Consider the following 22048-nt stretch of genomic DNA (forward strand, 5'->3'; position numbering starts at 1 on the left):
CAGAACAAAAGCGGTGGGATGTGGCAGCAGAGGAACGTAGAAGTAAAAGTGCTGCTGTACCTGCTGACTCACCTTAGTCCAAGGGTGGGCCTTGATCTGGGGGAATTTGAACTCAGTGTAGTTGGGGTTCATCTCGCGGATCTGTTCTCGGGTTGGAGTACCGAGAACCTGAAAAGAAACAGCAAAGCGTTGTTAACCTCAACAGCATTTAGTCCTGGAATCTAAGTCCCGCTCGCTCAAACAGAGTGAGCTCAGCACGGCCGGCTGATTCTCACCTTAATGATTTCCACAAGCTGATCCACCCCACTGTCTCCAGGGAAGATTGGCTGTCCTAACAGCAGCTCTGCCAGGACGCAGCCAGCTGACCACACATCTGCAGGAGTTAGAGGGAGAGAGAAGGAGGGGTCAATAATAAGAAAAACAGGTCAGACACCACAACACACACACAGCCAGATCCCCAAGACTGGCTGGGTCAGCTGGGGTGGGCGTACCTATGCTGGAGGTGTAGTCAGTGGCACCAAAGATGAGCTCGGGGGCCCGGTAGTAGCGAGAGCAGATATAGGACACGTTGGGCTCTCCACGGACCAGCTGCTTCGCGCTGCACACACAATAAAAGCACATCGTGGTCAGAATCACCACCCACTTCTGCCAAAAAGAGAGGAACGTGAAACCAGTGTGATCAGAGTGTATTTATAGGCACAGGGGCTAAACTGGGATTTGATGTGTGAAGGAGGGCTGTGAGATTTTTTGCAAAGGGAGCAGAGCCCTCAGCAGACATGACGAAATAAGTGAAACAAGTCGACACATCCGTTCCCTAAAGACAGAATGATAATCCTAGGTTCTTAATGCCCAGATCTTTAACATAGAAAAAAAAAAAAAAACTCTTAGATGTTTCAAGATCTAAACTCAAAATGAGATTAATAAGTCAATTTTCTGGTCATTTGTGAGGATTTCTGAGCCATTCCAAGTGAATACGAGCTTAAAGGTAAACTGATGGCTGTGGTTTTATGCTAAAGAGGAGAATTATGACAAGTCGTCCAAGTTTCTAAACCAGTATAGCAACCACAGACCATCACACTACCACCATGATGTAACCAGAGTGTTCTCTGGTTACATCATTCTCTTTTTACACCAGATGTAAAAAGGTCCACTTCTGCCTTGTAACTATATTTCTAAAACAAATTGGAGCTTTAAAAAAAAAAAAAGTTTCTTTGGTGTTGTTTGGGTCAGCAAGGGTTTCACCGTAGATGATATTTTTGCTCTCTCTCTGTTTCTAGTTAAATCATGATAAGTTAGGCCTGCAGTGATTTCTTCAGAGGCCTCCTCCTGGACAAATCACAAATTTGCTCTTAAAGTAATTTCGGTGAGAAAGTTCCCCACCGTTTCATATTTTCTCCACATGTTAATAAAGGCTCTTACTGCGGATTTGATGGCATCCCAAAGTTTCAGAAACAACATTCTAACGCATTTCAGACTGATGGATGGATGTGGGTCTCTTTGTTTCATATCTGTTCTTAATTTGTTTAGACCAGGACATGAAGGTTTACATTTTTGAGATGTTTAAACATGCTTCATGTTGTCAGATGGGTTTTCTGTAGGTGATTTCTTTAAGTGACTTCATAATCGATGATTAATTAATGGGTCAACAAGGCGACTAATAACCTATTCACACTGGGAATCTTTTTTTTTTTTATCATTTGAAAACTGCACTTTATGTGTTCTCTGGTTAACTTTCTCGTAGTAATTTGATGATCTGAAACATTTAATCAAGATATTGCTTGGAGAAATTGAGACGTTTGTATTATGGAAACCGTAAAGGAAACAACTAGTTTTCATACTCTACTTTGTTTTTAACATACTTATTCAGATGTGGAATAAAGACCCCCCACCTCTCCAGTCACACCACTCATAGCCAGCTTGACAGTTAAATTGTAACTAATGGGTTTTTGTCTAATGACTTTATTACCATTTAGTCAGTAGCTTTTTCTTTTCTTTCTGTCCTCACCCTTTGTGTTTGCACTGGTGCATAATATCGCTTACATCTTGATTTGTTAAATTTTCACACACAGCACTTTGGTGCAGCTTGTGCATGTTAACAAAATGCTTTTTAAATTAAATTGACAGTGACAATTCAATCAGCCCAACAGAGCTGTGCTCAGTATGTACTTACACAGAGCAAGTCGGCACTGTGTGCTCAGCTGAGTGACAACAGCATTGTTGATTAGAGCAGCATGCTGCACCCATCGACCCCCCACTTCACACATAAATGCCAATATGGCTCTGTGACAGCCTCCATTGCTGACTCAGTGGCACATAACAGGCAGATCAATTTAAACCTCCTCACTGCCTCTGTAGTTTAACAAATGAGGCAGATGTGCGGCAATCAAGTCTAGTTTGAAAGTATTACTAAAAGATATTTGTTGACACATTAGCAACATTGGAGCGCTGCTTACTTTTGGGTCGAGACAACAGATTGGGTTTCTTTGTTTAACTCTGTATCTTAGTTTTTTTCCCTACAGCTTAGTCTACTCCGTTTCAGACCTGTTAATTCAGTGGACGCGCCGATTAACCTGCATCCATGTTAACAGCATGACTTCGTCTCACCTGCCAAAGTCGCAGAGCTTGAGGACAGCCGTCTCTGGGTCGAGCAGCAGATTCTGGGGCTTAATGTCCCGATGGCAGATCCCAAACGAATGGATGTAAGCCAGGCTCCTGAACAGCTGGTACATGTACAACTACGCAGGGAAGAAGACATGCAGACGGGTCACAACTGCAGAACAAGCAGCCACCTGACATTACAAGGTTTATAGCAGGTAAGAAAAACACACACACGCACACACACACACACACGCACGCACGCACGCACGCACGCACGCACGCACACGCACACACACAGGGATGTTATTTCAGTCCGGTCAAACACAGGACGTTTTGTTATCCTGTCACACTGTCTTTTTAAAGGAACGCTGTTAACTGTGCCTTGCAGAGATAAAACAGCACGAGTTTCATCAATTGCAAAGTTGCAGCTGAAGTCAATATCAATCAACTAATGTTGAATGAAAGAAAATGTGGACATTTACTAGCTTAAATAGAAAAAAACGGAATAAAAAGTTTAAAAAAAAAATCAAGACAAGATAGATCAATTTTTGCTAATTTTGCTATTTGTGATCTTAGCAATATTTTCTGTTACACAAATAATTTTGAACCAAAGCAGCAGTAAAACACATGGTACACAATACCTACTAATGATTTAAAGGCTTGACTATAACAACACAATGTTGCACTTATTTCCTGTTTTATTTATTTTTGCATTTTTAACCAATGTGTGTTCTAAGGGAAGTATCACTTTGTTTTTATCGTGCTAATTAAGAAATCAGCTGGTAACCAGGTTTAGAGAAAAACAAATACGTTTTGATTTTTAGCTCACTAGAAAAATACACACAGTTGCACATCTGTGTCTTATCCAAAGTCAAATGGTCATTCAAGTAAATCACATAATTTTAGGCCAAATCCTAATATTTAAAGCCCTTGATCTCAAAGTATCTCTTAAATGGAGACAGATTAAACATTTCTGCAAGACCAAGAGTCATCTTGGCCTGAAACAAAAATCAGAATCCACTAAGATTCAAATATGAACATAGCAGTAAAATAAAATTTATGCTAAGAATAAATGATTATAATAAAATTGCCAAATAATAAAGGAAAAAGTCAGAAAAAAAAATCCAACTCTGGTTTAAGATCTCCCGTTCAGAGTCTCTGAAAACCAACGACGTTTGCCTCTTCCTGCCATAACGGTAATAAAATCCCAGACTCGGTTATATTTACCTTAACATAAACCATGGGCAGCGTCTGTTTGGCTCGGCTGTAGTGTCTGGCCACTCTGTAGACGGTCTCGGGAACGTAGTCCAAAACCAGATTCAAATACACCTCGTCTTTCTGTTGAAGAGAAGAAAAAACAAGGACACTCGAGTTAAAACTCACAATCAGAAAAACCAAACAGACATTAACGATGTGTGTCGATGATACAAAATCATATCCAGGCTCATCTCAGTTGCCTGTTCAATTTTTCAGTGCGTTATCCGTCTCTTTTGCCTTTTACAAGCCGATAAAACAGATTTTCATATCCTATAAGAGAATCCATTGCATCTCCCTGAAGGACAGAAACCACACGGACGTGAGTCACAACGGCCGGAGCTTCACCAGCGGCCACAGGCAGTGACATCATTTCTTTGCTTCCTGGTTAGAATGAAGGCCCTCTTGGAGGGCAGACGGTTCTCCACCCAGTTATTGTCACACTTCCTTTTTCCTCTGAGTGCAACATCAGCTGCTCAAAACCGAGCCATCGGACCACTAATGGAGACTAATAAATAAAAACTACAAATTATGACTCAAAAATGGAACAGTAGGTCTCTATTTTCCTATTTACCGTCTAATGCTGAAATACTGAAATCATGACTGAAACAATTCCTCTGAGGTCAGAAACGACGTCAGATTTCATCCCTTCATAGCTTAAGTGACTCAATTTGACTCGTAACTCTTTTGTGACGCTTAATGTTTATTGTGGGTAAGGATCTACATTTCAAGACAAAATACTGCAGAAATTAGCTAAAGATGTATATTACTCATCAACTGAAAACCAATGCAATCTGTGCAGCCCCTGTCAGAGTAATCTGCTTCAGCTGATGCATTTCTGCCACCTTGTGGTAGAAGCAACACATTACAACTAGCATGTGAAACCAGACTTTTCATTATCGACACTTTCTGAGTCGAAACAATATTGAAAGACAAGAAAGACATGCGGACTTAAACATAAGATGATTTTATTTACTGGAATTACACTAGAATAAGTATTTGAAACTTCGGCAATCTCTCATCCCTTATCGAGTGAGGCGATAAAGTTTGACTTCCTATATTTAGCTCTGTGTTTTAAAGATAACTTTCAGAGACTAATGTTTTAGGTTAGTCGATGGAAAAGTTTTTAACTCGACGGTAAGAGTTAAACCTCGGCTGAGCAGGTGGCATCACACAAATGGATGAGACGTGTGCACCAACCAATATAGTCGCCATCACAAAAAAAAAGTATTGTGAACATCACCATAAAGGTTAAGAAAAATATTAGCTATCTGTATGTTTGATTACATCCACACATTAATAAATCTCAAATTATTCTATATTTTAAAGTGAATCCTTGAAGCAGCTGATTTTATAAATAATTGTAATCGTAAATTACACTATTTTAATGATTATTTGGGTCAGAAATCAACACTTGAACCAGTTTGACTACTGAACTGCAAGACATTACGCAGTGAGGTAATCTTAGTAACATGTCTAGCTGGCACAAAATTCATAAGGTAAAAAAAAAAAGCTACAGGAAAACAACCTGTAGGAAACCTGTATGGTTCCAACAGAACCCTGATGGATCTGTGGAAAGAAAGATTAATCTACAGAGACGCCAACATGTGATCTACATAGCTCAAAGAAATCTAACACTACTGTCTCTGTACTGGACACACATTTCTCCCCTCTGTGATTACTACACAGAGCTCTGGGTAAATGAGATGGTAAATGAGATGAAGAGCCCAAGAACTCAGAGACAAGACAACCTGTAGATTAACATTTTCCTACAATTATGTTCACACTTTGGCAGTCAGCGCTTCCCTTTCCCAGTCACACATGCCCGTCTGCAGCCATTCCCTCGATTGATAACATTTGTGACGACTGGGGAGCCTTTTCCGCCTCCCGCTAGCGCCACCATTGCTATATTTAGCCTAGCAACAGCAATGACTCACTTCCTGCCTCACTGCAAAGCCACTTCCTTGGCTTCTTCCCAGAGGGATTGCCATGCAAAGCCCTGATTGGCTCCTTGTTAACTCCCAGCTAAATAATAAGGCATCTGATTTTGGGGAGAAAAATGTTCGCAGTTACCTGAGCGAGCAACTGGGAAAGCTTTTTTTTCATCAATAATAATATCCACCTATACTTTACTAAAGGCTTGATGTGACTTATACTACACATTGTGCAGAGCTTATTTCAGCAGGTGCAGTTGTGCTGCATGTTATATGGACACGTTGGATAAATCAGTTGTCAGGAAGCATATTGGAATCCATATGATAAGGAAAATGAGCACAGCAGTACATGTTAATGAGATCATAAGGACAGGCAGAAGGAAGGACGATGAGTGAGTCTCCACTTTGTCACACACTAATTTAGATGCTTCCAATGTTGCACTTTGTGTCTAAGAATAAATCACTAAACATGAGCAGAGGACACAGTTTGTCTCACACTGTCGTTTACTTGCCTAAGTTAATCTTGTGCCAACTCTACCGGCTTGCTAGACCTCGACTAACCAGAGGCGGTGCTGCTCATTCCCATTCTGTCTGCTAACATCTGGGTTTCTGGAGTAAGAGCCGAAAAAGAGCTGTGGTCTTCCAAAAGCCACAAATGGATTAATCACATCTACCGTGACATGTCGGAGTAATGTGGTGTGACCGGACGAAATAAGAACAGTTGCATGGTAGCGACGGTGGCTTGGGGTCTGGCAATCAAAAGGTTGAAAATCCCCCCCGCTGCATATCAAAGTGTCAATATTTACAGTTCAGCTCAAATGAGTGAAGCTTGATAAATTTGGGTTTATAGCAATTTTTACCAACATGCCCAGCCAGAGTTTTGACTTAAATTAAATAAAAAAACAGGGCAAGGCGCTAAAGATTAGAGTGATGGTAAGGAAGCCTCCATTCTGGTCAACATAATCCTAATGAAACATTTTGTTTTTTTCCTTTATGTTTTTTTATGTTTATCTTACTTGGCTCGATAAATGTAACTAACATTCTGTAGATATATTTTCTAGGTTACAGATCTGATGTGTAATAAGCCCATTACTACCATGACCCAGTCTCTTTATGACTCAGTTTGACTTTAGTCCTTTCAATAAACATATTTCTCTAAAACTATTTCCAACACCAAAAAGTAAGAGTCTAATGTTGAGAATTTTTGAACCAGTACATCCCCATTATCTCACCGGAGCGCCCTTTACCCAAGTGATCGTTGTTGTTTACCTCTTAATGCAGGCATTATAAAAATCTGATCGCTTGTACTTGAAACATGCTGCTAAAAATATTTTCATTATGCACTTTTGCACATGAGAGAGTTGAGATGTGTGATTGTGAGCTGCTCTGCACTCTCAGCAACACTGCAATGATTACTTTGAGGCAGATAACGTTAAGGGTGACTGTTCCACTCAAATGTCGCATTTAAACTTCATATTCTCAGGAGGTAAAAGTCAAGCAACTATTTGCTTACAGCCCACGCTATTTGGAACAGCGGCCTTCATTTTAAATAGTCTTATACAAGAGGTTAAAGGGTAAAAGCTGAAGCATACAGTGTGCTCCGGGCCTGCCACATGTCAGTAATTGCATAAGACTACCTGTCCACATAATGACAGCTGTGGCAGCTGTAGTTGCGTGTCTGACAGCTGCCTCCCTGAAAGATGCATCCAGTGTGAACTCTCACTCCATGATTCAGGGTCTTCTTATTAAAGACCCTTCCATCCATCAGCCTGTCTGTAACTTTCCATCCATCGTCTAAGCACTGACTTTACCTTTTGCCTCCTTCACGAGCCCTCCCTTCTTTTTCCCCTCTCACTCTAGGCTCTATGGGTGGTAAATCCTCATACCAACAACATGGTGCCAGTCTCCATAATTAGCCAAGTGACACGATGAGGGGGGATAGAAGGGGCGGGGGGGATAAACGAGCAGGAAAAGCAACACAGTAGAACTGAATGTAAGCGGGAATTTTATAGATGCGATGATGAAATCAATTTGAGATAAAAAAAAAAAGAAGGTATTTTTAAGTGTTACATGGAGAGCAGCCATTTGTTACTGGTAGTCTAACAGTCTCTGGAAATAAATGATTAGCCATGTTCTCCCAGAGGTCACTGAGCACATGAGGTAAGAGGAAGCACTGAGGTGGAGCTTAAAGAATAGAGGGGACAGCTTGAGTAAATCTAAAATGAACCAACAACCCCTGATCTTGCAAAGTTATACCTCCTCTCCCTATCTCCACCCAACCACCTCACTCAGCTTTCTTCACACCAAAACTCAATTCAAGCCCACGACCCCAAGTTTCCTTTAACTTTGGTAGGTGTGCTGCAGAGAGCATTCCAGGCTGCGATGTCATGAGTATAGTCCCCACAGCGTGTGTGCCAAGTCCATGTGTGTCTATATTTGACATGCAGACCTCGGCGGGGCTGTTTGTCAGCCGGCTGAATGACACCTTCCAGCCTCTCAGTCTCCAGGAGACCCCCCACAGGTCGACAGAAATAGAACGCAAGACAAAGAGGTGACTTTCCTGTCCTGATGGACGCGATCTGCTGTTGGATTTGTAAAACGCACTGCCAGTCAGACACACAACAATTCCAACTGACATAGAGAAAGTAATCAACTAAAAGCTTCAACAACATGTACCTTCCCTGAAAATTATCACCAGAAGATAAAAGGACAGTTTTTGATTTTTTGATTTTTTTTAAAGCGCAGGTAAATAAAAGCACAGCAAGTCTACTTTTCACACTGATTGCATTAGGACTAATAATATTTAGCATATAGATACAGAGATATTGTTAGTTGGCTAATACATTGTTCAATACGATATCTTCCAAAAGCATTTATACTCTAAATTTTTCTCATCTTGTCACTTGACTCTAAGTTGCCTACTGACCTGTGTGTGTGTGTGTGTGTGTGTGCGTGTGTGTGTGTGTGTGTGTGTGTGAGGATTTGTGAGAGCAGCTGGGTGAATGAGGTCAACATGACTAGAAAAGGCCTTTCTCCTCCCTGAGAAAGGAGGAGCGGTGCATCTCTGCAGCTCCTCCAGAGTTATCAGAGATCATTTGGCTGTTTTTCCGATCAAAGCTATCCTTGTCGAGCCAGTCTGTCTAGATGAGCGGCTACGTTTTGGAATGTTTGCTGTTGTGCCACGCTCTTTCCGTTTTCAGACGGTTAATTAAGTAGTGCTCAACGTCCTCCCTGGCCTGTCTGCTTTGGCCGTTCATGATGCCGACTGTCCAATAATGTTGTCTAACAAACCTCAGAGACGCTCACAGAACAAGTGGATTCACACTAAGATTAAATGAAATAAAGTAAACTTTTATTTAATAGAACACTACTATAGATAGCTGGTTGTTCTGCACTTCATTTAGAGTTGGATGAGTAAAGGGGGCTGAATACATAACTCATGGCAGTTTCAGAGTTTTATTTGTCAAATATTGTGAAAACCATGTCTAACTTTTCTTCCACTTCAGAGAAAATAATCCATCCCAAAAAGTACCAATAAAATACACTGCGGTCTGTTGTAACATAGCTGAATGCCAACAGGTTTTAGAGGTGTGTATTAGAGATGTGCCGATCAGGTTTTTTCCTGCCAATACCGATACCGATCACCCATGAGGGCAGATCACCGATACCGATCACATAATTATTATTATTATTTTTTTGTCATAAACACTACCGGTTACATTATGTGGAAAAAGGAACCATGAATTCACCTTAATTTAGACAAAAACTTGTTTTTAATAACTTTTTCCAAGAAGAAAACTAAACAAAACAGGCATTCTGCAAATTGTACTGCTATTGATAATACTATCTTTAACAGACTGAAAACATATGAAGGCTCTGAAGAGGCTAAATAATGCAAAGAGCCAAAATAAAACCTCTCAACATTGCCAAAAGAATTCAAGTATAAAACTTAACATTCAAAGGCAAATACAGGTTCCATTACAATAAACAATCCAGAGTTACTGAATGAAAACTTCMTRATAGCATGGCGGATAGCTGATTACTGCTAGTTCTGAGTGGCTGTTTCTGACTGAGTGGAGTAATTATGCAGAACAGGGAGGAGATCGATTAGTTATTTTTAGAGATTATCTGTCTCATGTTAGGACAGCAAAAGTTTTAATAGGTATGTAAAATTTTTAAGTTAGAAGCTGCAGCTTTAAGCAGAAGTTTGGTGTGAGAGTCACTACCAGGTGGAGCAGAAGCGGCGCTCCGTCTATGAAATATTACTACCTGCAGCACGTAGCAGCGGTTCAACAGCAAGAGCAGAACCAGCGTCTTACATCGCAGCTCGAAGACTTAAATAATTTTGTGGCTTATTTGTTTAGCTTTCTGACCATCATGCTAATAATCCAGGTGAGTGTTTGTAGCTGTTCGCTGCTTTACCTGCTATCTGATCCTCCATATGTCTTTTTTACTGCAGTGAGCCTCGATGTAGCCAAACTCCGTCAAGTACGGCATTGTTTTTATGTCGCATTAGCTTCGTTGTGTTGATGAATTTTGACGTGCTTCAATTTTCCGCCACAACACGCAAACTTCCCCAGTCACTCAGTGCGTTATAGTTCCACACATCGCTTAGGATTTGTTGCTGCGCGTTTGCGCAGTGTGAAGGAAAGAGGAGACCAGCTGCAAAGGCAGGCTGCGAAATGAGATGCAGGTGATCGGTATCGGCAAMAAGAGCCAATGATCGCCGATCACCGATCATGCACTTTTTCACAAAAATCGTCCGATTATGATCGGTGACCGATCGATCGGCACACCTCTAGTGTGTATACTTCTGAAAATCACTGAATGTTAAAGATGTGTCCCATTTCTAAAAGAACACATTTTGAAGTAAACAAATAAAAAAATTAAATCAGAAAGTGTATTTTAGTGGACCCCTAGCATTCGCGGAGGTTTGGGACCACCGCCGCCTGCAAATAGCCAAAATCCACTAACACTTGAGATCTCCTCTAAAGATGCTTATAAATCATAGTTTTAATAAATTAAATACAAACTGTACTTTAATGCACACTAATAAAAACAATAGAAACCATTTTAGCACCTTCACAGAAGCTTATATCTGCAGTTTGTCTTATTTCCCTTCAAGGAGATTCAGCCAATTAGCAAATAATTTAGTCATATTCCACATAAAAATCCAAGAATACTGAACGAACCATGAATAGACGGGTGTTCACTGGAAAGCTAATGACAACAGAATAAAATGATAAGTAGAGGAGATACTTTTAAATGTCCTGAAATCTTCAGAAGTATATATTAAAACCAACTATGGCAAATTCCTTGAAGAAGAAGCATGCATATGAGTTGCACAGCATGAGTTATGTTCGCCAACACAGAAGTGCCTCCCCTCTATGGATCCAACAGACATATTAAACCAGCTTCTTCAACCAGATGAATGGGAGCTGAAATGTTCATCTCTGACTGACCTTGTCTCCACTGGAGTAGAAGAAGTAGCGCAGGCGGACAATGTTGCAGTGGTCCAGCTTCCTCATGATCTGCAGCTCACGATTCTGAGAATAAGAAATAAAACCGTTTTAATGATGACGAGTCAGCATGAAGTATCAGGCGTGTTACTTTAATATGTCTTTGGCAAGGTCTGCAGTTTTCAGTTAAACCAGAAATACTCAGCAATAATTTATTTTATGGATAATTACGCAACACAGAGAGGGAGCTGTTATATGCCATTGCAGTAGAGTTGAGGTATATAAGCATAACCTTTATGAAAAACTATAAGCCCACAGCTACAACATGAGAGAAATGTGCCAGTTAGCAATAATGGCATATGATGGCAATTGGTTAGCAATTGGTTAGCACAGAAGAAAATTCTGAGGAAAACTGCTTCAACAAAGAGAAGCCAACTGGATTCAAAATGTAACCACTGGATGATTGGGGTATCCCCACAGAAAGTAACTGTACACTCAGAGCATTTCCAAGTGAGGACAAGAATTTAAGATAATAGAAAAAGCTCCAACAGCTCCTTTGCAGATCATACTTTTAGCACAAATCTCCATTTTCCTCTCCTCCCTCCTCCCTTTAATCTCAGGGCTTTGTGGTGGCTTGATCTAAAGTGCTTGTATAACCTTTGCAGGCTGAGAACCCCAGTTCGGAAAAAAAAACACAAATGCAGGGTGGTCAGATTCAGAGAAAACAACCCGAAGACCACACGAGGAAGCTTAGAGAATGAACGAGGTCAGAATCCGGCCGGTTGCATAAAAATCCAGCTTTGATGTCGGAGTCATATGCAACGGAGCACGTGGTCTGCTGGTTGCTGGGAGACGGATAATAATATCTGAAACTTTATTGATAGTAGTCTTGTATACATGTGAGACTTTGATTCCGACAACAAGCTCTAGTGGATTGAAATAAGTAAGACTGTTTTCTATGTGTTTGGGTTATAAAACGTCATAGGACATTTTCACCCACAAGTAGAAGAAACAAACATGGCGTCATTTCATCAGTATTACATGGATGACTAAATGAGCAAGGAAATATCTGAGTCCAGACCTAAAGCAATAATTGTTTAAATATAGGGTAGGGAAAAATTTACTTTATGGAAATTTACCACACTATTTTGTGGCACTGTTTGTGATAGTAAAACATTTTTTTTTTAAATAGTTATTTTTTAGATAACTGAATGGTTGTGACTGAAAGTAACAGCATTCATAGTGCCACTGACAAATACTGTTCTTGAAAAACTTTCCCATTTGAAATAGGCTTCATTATAACATTTACCTAAAGAAGTGTGACTTATATCACTAAACTGCATATATTAAATGTATTTAAAATGTTCAAATTTAGCGATATTTATTCATGCTCTTGTGAATCAGTGAAGCAAGAGCATAGTAAAATAACATTTCTGATGATACTGTCAGCTTTGAGGTTTCTAAACATTAAGTAGAATTTATTGAGACAATAATAAATAAAAATATTCATCATAAGAAATCTTTTACGATAAATGAAAAACGATATGATAAACCACTAATATCACAAATACGGTTCTTCATATTTTTATGTCAAAATCTTCCAGAAACAAATTTCCATTTCTCTCAGGGTTGGATGAACAGATGGATATATTAATGGAAATATGGACAGATTAGAAAAGACATTAAGTCTTGAAATAGAAATATGTCTATTGTTTTATTTTTCCATACTAATCCAGATCAAAGATGCTGCTTCAAATCAGGATTGGAGCCGTCTCAGTCAGTTTTTCCTTCATAGTTCATCTTTTGTATTGGTCTTCTTTGTGTCAGCAGCAAAGCATTGAAGAGCGTACCATAGCTCAGCAGCCTTGTATAGATAATACTCAGAATCACTTACAAGCAGACATAAATTGTCTAGAGCCCCCTACATCCCACCTYCTGTCTTTCTGACTACGACCAACCCACTCAAACCCCCCCACTACTCCCACCATGACGTGACATCACTGCACGCATGTCACAGACCAGACATCGAACTATTGTGCACTGCAGCCAACGCCCTCGTCTTCTTGCACTGGACTGTCCCGGGGTGTGTCTTTGTCTGTGTGAGTATGTGTGTGTGCATTATGTGCGGAGGGGTGATGGTAGCATATGGAGGAGGAGCAGGCAGACTGTTGAGTAAAGCCCAGCTCAGCTCTGCAGACTGCAGTCCGTCCTGCTGACCCGTCATCCACCAGAGTCTCAGCAGCGCAGACACAGAGTGGCACAAATGGGAGACGAAGCCGATGGAAACTGGAGGGGGGAAAAATGCCCTAATTGCAGGCTGCTAAGGGGTGCCACAGCTGAGCACTTCATGATGCTGATGGGACAAAACTGCATCAAGACCACATCTAGTAGACTAAGCACAGAGGCCCAAAGCTTATCACCTACACAAACATATACTTCAATTTCCTATTCTGCTTAAGGATTAAACTGAATGCAGCCACAAAATAACTTGAGGGCATCATTTTTTAATACTGTGACTAAAAACTTAGGCATTTCATTTGGTGGTAATAAAGCATCCCACATATTTATCCATCTGTTTTTAAATCTATATACTGGTATTTTTCTGAAGCCACCAAAAGAGACAGCTAATGCATTTATTGTCACAGCATTAAGTTAAGAGTTGAATTAATTAAACAGTTTTCTATCAATAAAACTGATGGGTCAATACCATCTATGGTAGGTGACAGATTCTCATTGGCCAAGGCCAGCAGGTTCTGGATTTCTTAATCCACTAACACAATGGCTGATAATAATAACAATAATAATAACAAAAAATAGACAATTTAATTTACATTTTATGCTTAAATGTATTAAACTACGGTCTAGAGACATTCAACGCTAATCGTATTAATTTAACTATCAATTATTTATATGTCCTCTTTCTCCTCCTTCCAGGTTTATCTGAAAGTTTTATAATTCAATTTAAGTGAATAATGACAGCTCATGGTAGGACAGTTGGAACAAATAAATATTTTCAGTGCTGCTCCAATATCTTCTTGTAATACAGTTGAATCAGCTTACAAAGAATAAAAAACTGTATCAGCATTACAAACAAACAGCTTCTGATCTCCTGCTTAAATTTAAAAGAGGAAAAACCTCTTAAAAAGCAGAGTGCTGCCCTTTGTATAACATCAAAGTAAAAGTAATGGATATTAATGCATTTCCTGGGAAACTATTTTATGTCTGTTGCACATTAATTAACATTTGGGTTTCCAAATGCCTCAAAATAACTTGCAGTTTCTGCCCTGGGTGTGATGAAGAAATGCATCTGCAGCCAGACTCAGAAATGCAATTTTTCCTCATTTCAAACAATCGCATCAAGGGCCTAATGAGGCATTGATCAGATTTCCTGAACTTCAACTGACCTGGGGGCTAACAGCAAGCGCCATTGTTCATTAATGTTGCCAAAGACTAGCTGCCACCACTGATGCTCCAGCTCTTAGTGAGCATTCTGATGTGAGCATCCATTTTCCAATAGGCTGATATGTGATCCCTCAAATGGGAATAGGAGATGGAGCCTATCCCATAATGCACCACAAGCAGACTGTAACCCCCACCAGAACCGTCTCACACTTTGTCTCATCAGCTTCACCCTAATGCAGATCCTACTCATGTGATTACTTCGGCTTTGTTTGCACGTAAGTGGGGAAAAAAAAAAAACCTTTTCAGTCTCGCATGGCAACCAAAAATAAATTGTCAATGAGAAAAAATAAAATAAAACATGGGGGGAAAAACACTTCTGTAAGATTAATCTGAAGGTGATGGGTTCTGTTTGTGTGTGAAACTTGGTGTGCACACTATAGCGCATGCTTGTCAGTCATGTGAAGAGTCTTAGCTCTCATTTGCCTCATATTTCCTCACCAGCTGTTGGCGAGGAGGATGTGGCTGAGTGAGTAAAAGGAAAGGGAATTCAGAGAGCCAGGAGGGGCAGAGGGCTGATGCAGAGGGTCTGCTTAACATAGGAAACTACACGATACAGCAGCATGTGATCTTCAGCTGATCACTGGCCTGTTTCAAGAAGCAACCCACTAATCACAGGCTCACAGAGAACAGGATATGACTTCATCACAGCCAGTATGCAGAGTCACAAGGAGCGTGCGTGCGTCTCCGAGAAGCGCTGTGAATTCAGCAGCAGATGGTCGACCTCCATATCATTAAGTGACATCATTCTTCTTGTCTGGTTTCAGAGTGTGCTGCACTCGCACAAACCCTCAGAAAGGTTAAAAATAGGCCACGGCTCCACGGAGGCGTTTAGCTGAACCGGTTGGCTTAAAGCGCCACAGGATTCAGCTAAATTTTAACAGCTATCGGGGCAAATGGAGCTGCAGGTTGGAAAACCTCGGACAGAGCAGGTAGCACAGATCTACGCTGAGGAGCCAGAGAGGGGAAAAAAAAGGAACAAAGAATAATCTTATATCCATGGTAAAATCAATAAATTCAATGTTTTTGGAAAATTTCTAATTGTTTCCAGTGTTGTCGTTCTGTTACGTTAAGGTGTAAACTGTTCTGGTAAAACACATCATAGGACAAAATGTGCCTCCTTTGAACACTATAAAAACAAAAACAAATGATTCCCTCAGTTATTCCCACCAAATATTTACTGGCAGCTGCTGTTTTCAGTCACATTTTTATGGTTAAAATTATCCCATCTAAAAAGTATTTTAAAACTGTTGACTCACTTATTTAGGTATTTTCAAGGTTTCAAGCAGTTGGTCAGTTGCTTCATACAGTTTTTGTTCTCCATCTTTATTTTTAAAAAACACCCAAATTTTAATTATTACATCTTCTAAATGGGGATTGAGAGGTTCTGTTAACATCTCTCTAAAAACAGATTCAAAATTGCATTCAGGTTTGGGCTTTGACTGGACCATTTTAAAACGTGAATATCCTTTTATCTAAACTAATTATTTGTGGCTGTGGTGGCGTGATTAGGGTCGTTTTTAAAGATGAAGACGAACCTTCACCTCAGTCTCTACTTTTTTTTTTTGTAGCTTCTAACAGGTTTTCTTCAAGTTTCATCGATCATCTAACTATTACTTCTAACTAGCGTCATTATAACTGCTGAAGAAAATCTGTCAGGCTCCTGAACAAATAAATATTAAAAAGTTCATGTTTGTTAAAGAGAGAGAGAAAAAAATCTGGCAATTCCAAGCACACTTCAAGTAAAAAAAAAAAAACACTCCTTTGACACACATTAGCAATTGTGTTAAAAGCACAATGTTTTCTTTGTTGTTTTCTCTGGTTTTGGAGGTTTTTTTTTTTAAATCTCCCTGTAAGTGTAAAAGATCAGCATATTCACATTTACTCGGCTACATCCATTAACACGGCAAATGTTTGTGTTGGACATGTTGTGCAAGATGGAAATAAAACATCACGACTAAAGTTAAACACGACAGGATGTTTGCACATCCTGCTTTCCTTTGCCTTTTTGTGTACACATCTTTCATGCATGTCTCACCTTAAACCTCTTATCTTGTAGGACCTTCTTTATCGCCACTAGTTCGCCAGAGTCGCAGAGTTTTGCTTGGTAGACGACGCCGAAGGATCCGTTGCCGATGACCTTTGTGTCTGTGTAGCTGACCTCCTGTGGCCTGTCGGGGCCCTGGCCAGGAGTGGCCACCACTGTTGTTACCTTGCTGCCATCTTTGTCTCCTGCAGAAGGACACAAAGAGACATACGGGAGTTTTTGACAAAGTGGTGTAGCTTTTACAGAGAGCAAGGAAAGAATATGACGGCTTAGATATGAAAGATTAAATGAAAAGAAAAAAAAAGATTTTTTTTTCAGTGACAAAACCTTATGTTACACAAGAACTAAATCTTTGAGAACATCAGTGTTCTCAAAGAACCACTGGATGCTGTTGACCTATTTTAATATTGGACAATCTGCAGAGCCCTTTTTCATATCAGTGATGCATGATTTGCTGGCTGCCATCACACATTCTCTCCAGTACTCTGATTGGTCAAGACACCAAAACTGTCAAAAACATTGTTTGGCTATTTCAAACGCGCAGTAAGCTACATTTCTGAATTTTCCATTACATTTTCTGATGTTTTCCATCATTTCACAACAATTCTTAATAAATTTATAATAACCACCACTCATTTTCTGATCGTTTCTGACTAATTCAGGCAGTTTATAGTATTTTTCTGAGCTGAGCCATATTATTGCTAAAGAGAAAAAAAAACATAATTCCTTATATTGTTACGTGTGTAAGGAACAGGTAGAAAACCAAGTGAATAAGAGACAAACAAGTAGCATGAATGAAGAAGTGAGCACTTGAAAAATAAGTGGATGTTGAGGAAAACCTGGATGCTGGAGATGTTGCAGGTTATATGAGCTGTTGTTATGGTTACAGCTCCAGAAGAGGACAGTGACGGGTATGAAAGTAATGATGGTGATGTAGGATGATCTTTGATGGACTTTAAGATTAACATTATGAAGTTGGAGGGCCGCACAAAATGACTAACAACTTATCACAAGATAAGCGTTTTATAGCAGACGATATGGATAATTATTGATTCGTTTTTTGTTTTAAATATCTGACATGCTGCCAAACTGGTGGTGTGACAATTCCAGTTTTATCCACAGCTTTCACACCACACCGTTGCTTTTTTTTTTTCTTTTTTCTAAGCAGTTATGAGGCACGGTGGCGAAACCTGAAACTGTTGCTGGGCAAGTTACTCAACAGGTTGTTACAAGGTAACCAAAGAGTGGGTGAGTTAGTTGATGCCACCAACCTTGCTTAGCTTGCTGTGAGAGGTTGAGCAGCTAAAGCCTTTCCTCTGCCTACATTTCCCAAAATGCTGTGAGGTTCTGGATCGAAGTTCAGTGAATATTCTACATAATAAATAGTCTACCAGATGTATTCTCTATTGATTTTGATCACGTGTCTATCGTGATAGATAGATAGAGCTTTATGGTAACTTCCTACAGTTTCAAGTGTATTGTGTCGTAACATATTGATAAATAAAGTGGTATGATGTACACTTGCATCTTCACTGTACTGTTTAAAGTACAGTATAAAAATCTGCAAATATCAGAGATGTCCACAACAACCACTGTTAAATAAAGACAAATTTAGAGCAGGAGTACATTCTCCAATAAGTTTTAAAAATGTCCTGCCTCAGACACTACCAGGCCTTCTAGTTTGGCAGCTTTCAAGTTTTTACGAAGACTGCAACATCAATAAAAATACCAGGAATCCAAGTCTGTCGTTCCAGATTTCACACGAACTTTGACCAGCTACCTTCTGAGTACAGAGTACAGTCAATATCTGACTGGTGATGAAATGGATCAGCCATAAGGCTCATTAGCTTGAAATACAACACTGACCTCTGACATTACAGGCACGCCTCGCATACATTTCACCCGACTGTTTTCTGCTGGAAAGAAAACAGCATCCAACTTAAGTAGTCGCCATTAGACATAAGAATAGTCCAAGTTTGTCTTTAACACTTAAATAGCAAAACTGAGATGAGAACTGGAACATAAAGTCAGCAGCTTCAGTTCTTTACAGGTTTGAGTCTTCTGAGAGGTGCTTTAATCCTGAGGAGACCCGTTTAACTTCAGAATTACCCGAGAGATCTGGAAACATTCAGGTGCTCTTGGATGTTTGTCTTTCTCTGCCAAATCAAACCTATGGAAAAAGCATCCAGTGGGATGCATGACTCTCTAGCCATTTAAGTTCCCATTCAAAAATAATGAGTCAGGCCACTGATGGAAGAAAGTAAAAGTATTGCTGGCAGTTCACACCGGCAGATAAAGGGAGGACAGACTGATCAGGATGCTGACTGAAGCATCCACAGAAGAAATCAAAGAGGAACAAATGTTATGTGAGGAAAGTCTTTTATTGGATATAAAACAAATGTTGGGAGAAGACTGACAAACACATGGACTGGTAGAGTCAAACTGAAATAGAGTCAACATATTAATTCTATTTCAGTTAATATGTTGACTGAAATAGACAAGGGTTATTAGTGGACCCTTGTCCACTAATAACGGTAACCACAGAACAAAGTTCACTAGTAGGTGTGAAGTGGTGGGCAGCACAAGCAGTTATTCATTAAAACCAATGGCGTTTGTGTCACTAACGAGCTTTGCGATTTGTGCTAGCAGCGTGTGGTCATGGGATGTGAGCACCTTGCCTCATTTAGAAAGGGGGGGGGGGGGGTTTCCCCCCTCATTTGTCCACAGTACACAGCTGACTGACAGCTTACAGGAACAGATGGCAAGGAGGCTGCGCTACTCGCTCTTTACAACCAAAGGAAACTCTGCATTGTATATCTGAACAAACAGCAGGAGAATTACAACTTAAGAATTTAGGGCTTTTCTAAAATGACTCCTTAAAACTGTGGGATTGCATTAAACTTTAAACAGGCAAATGCTGAAGTAACAATCATGTTCCTCTTCTATGTCTCACCACAAAGACCCAACCACAAAGCCAGTTTGGGTAATAGTGTGATTTGTTGGAGATAAGTCTATCAGTGCCAAGGCCCACTTGAAGCCCACCCCCACCTACATATCGGACATTCAGAAACATAGATTATTCAAAAACCTCTTTTGCTTACAAGCAGATTCAACAAGTTTTCTCTAATTGAATATATAAACCAACAACTTTTACATTTCAAACAGTGCCATTTATGGTGCGTGTAATTAGCATTATGGTGATGATGTATTTGTAAAAGATTGTGTCATTTTCCATCTTAAATTTGGCAGAGAAAGCGTAGAACTAAAGAAAATTGAAGAGTTCCCAACATTCTATTGGTCTCTGGCCTCCAGCTCCTGAGGAAAGTGGTTCTTTACTCAGGCCCAGCCAAGAGATAACACCGGTTTCTCTGTCAGCGGTTACGGCGGTGGAAACAGAACTGGCGCTACACAGCACTGGTGGAAAAACCCTCCTGCGCTGCGCTACGGGGTTTGATTTGAGGTTGAAATTACATTTTTTTACAGAAATTACTATCATACAGAAGAGTGGACAGATGTCAAAAGACAACATTTAATGTCTGCTAAGATACAAGATACAGTACACACAAAGTGGGAATACATTATTTGATATTCCTGATCCACAGGGGCATCATATCTTGAACAAGTGTTGCTAGGAAGCAGCAAAACAAGCATAAATCTGGTATTAGAAGATAAATGGCTCTTTAAAAGGCCAGTTCAGAGGTTTCTCTCCACCTGCCTCCCACAGCCTTCCCTCACAGCAGCAGAACTGAGGGCTAAAGTCCACATTAGCTGGCAGTTAAAAGCAGATTTATCCAGTAGTGGGTTCCAGTATGTGCTGTCTCACACCTGCAGTCTTTGGAAGGACCGAAATTTAACCCCAAAATTACCACAAAGGATTCGACCACCACCGCAGCACATGTTCAGTCCTCTCTTAATCATCTTGCACTGGAAAAAGATCGGTTTAAACAAAATCTATTTCACACGCACATAAAAATCAACAATTAAATGTATTACTTCAAAGTAGTGATTATTTATTCCTGATAGTTTTAGTCAATCAAATTGATTCGTTTTACCTCAAATATTCTGAGAATATGTTCAAATTTAAAGAGGAAACTAAAAAAAAAGAAAATCAAAATTTTTACTTAGACTGTAAGAAGTGCGGATGTTTACTGGTCTTATCATTCACCCTCACTGGCTGGCTGGGGTAATTTTCCAAGAGGGTTATTGATTCTGACACAAACAGGGCCTGCATGGGCAGACTTGCAAATGAGAAAGCAAGCACCAAACAATCTTGTCACATGCGTGTTTTCCTGTTTATGTGTGAGGGTTTGTTTTTGCCAAGGACTGAGCAGAACATAAAGTCTCAGCGAATGTGACTAAAAATCAAAGTGCGAGAGAATAAAGAAGATGAAGGGAGGTCAGAAAGACTTCACTCTCCAGAAAGGAGTCTACAGAGAGTAACTGAAGGCAGATTTTGGAAGAACAGGAGAGTTAGTGTGCGTAAGAGGAAGAAAAAAAAAAAAAAAAGACTGCCTACGTATTCCAGCAGGGCCATTTCTATGACGCCTCTGCACTTCCTCAAACCATGAGAAATGTCTGCCGACTCTCACACACACAGACAACCATGTAGAGCTCACAGTATGATCACACACTGGTGCCAACCAGGGATGACCATGCAATATGACCACATTTTTCTATAGCTCGTTTTCTGCTTCGGCTTCTTTGACTGACTGGAAGCCTCGATTATGCAACCAAAAGAAGAAAAAAAAAGCCTGGAGTTACTTTTCCATAACCACTAAATGAAGGATTGGCCTCACTACTTTTACTAAATTAAATCTCCATTCTGTCAAAGCAAGATAGAGTTTTAATGCTTTCACCAGAAAACTAAATGCAAACATCCTGAAATAAAAATACGTTTCCACAACCCTGAACTTGAAGTATTGCTCCAATCATAGACATTCTAAAATATAATTTCATCCACATAAGCCCTACAGCTCTGGTGCAAAGTCTAGCAACAGGGACGGCCAGTGCAATTTCAAACCAGATCCATCAATAGTCAATTAAGGTCACCAGGCTAGCCCAGGCCACAGCTGGAATCGGCTGACACAGGAGCAGAAGAGCTGCTAGGTTGAGAGACAAAACTGAAGCAGGGTGTCATTCAAAGGCACCACTAGCGTCACAGATGGATGCGAGGCAAGCTTTCTTCTATTGACCTGAGCCTGTCTACACAGGAGAAAAGTTTCAATCCAATCGCAGGTATTGGTTGAGATCAGATCGAGATGTTCCATCATCGATCCGTACTGAGGGTCAGAGGGTAC

At 40.1% G+C, this 22048-nt stretch overlaps 1 protein-coding gene across 2 annotated transcripts in view; it reads right to left on the reverse strand.

Annotated features, from left to right (window-relative positions):
* Window positions 1-22048, reverse strand: part of gsk3ba (glycogen synthase kinase 3 beta, genome duplicate a) — a 37889-nt gene that overhangs the window by 7291 nt on the left and 8550 nt on the right. The window contains exons 2-8 of one of the 2 annotated variants that reach the window (XM_008401260.2): window positions 16743-16936; window positions 11249-11332; window positions 3826-3936; window positions 2605-2735; window positions 492-598; window positions 276-373; window positions 61-168 (exon numbers count right to left, since the gene is read on the reverse strand). In XM_008401260.2, the coding sequence (XP_008399482.1) occupies window positions 61-168; window positions 276-373; window positions 492-598; window positions 2605-2735; window positions 3826-3936; window positions 11249-11332; window positions 16743-16936 (833 nt within the window). The remainder of the gene's footprint in view (window positions 1-60; window positions 169-275; window positions 374-491; window positions 599-2604; window positions 2736-3825; window positions 3937-11248; window positions 11333-16742; window positions 16937-22048) is intronic. The other variant, XM_008401271.2, reaches the window with a different exon arrangement.

Source organism: Poecilia reticulata, linkage group LG2, assembly GCF_000633615.1.
Source record: "Poecilia reticulata strain Guanapo linkage group LG2, Guppy_female_1.0+MT, whole genome shotgun sequence".
Lineage (NCBI taxonomy): Eukaryota > Metazoa > Chordata > Actinopteri > Cyprinodontiformes > Poeciliidae > Poecilia > Poecilia reticulata.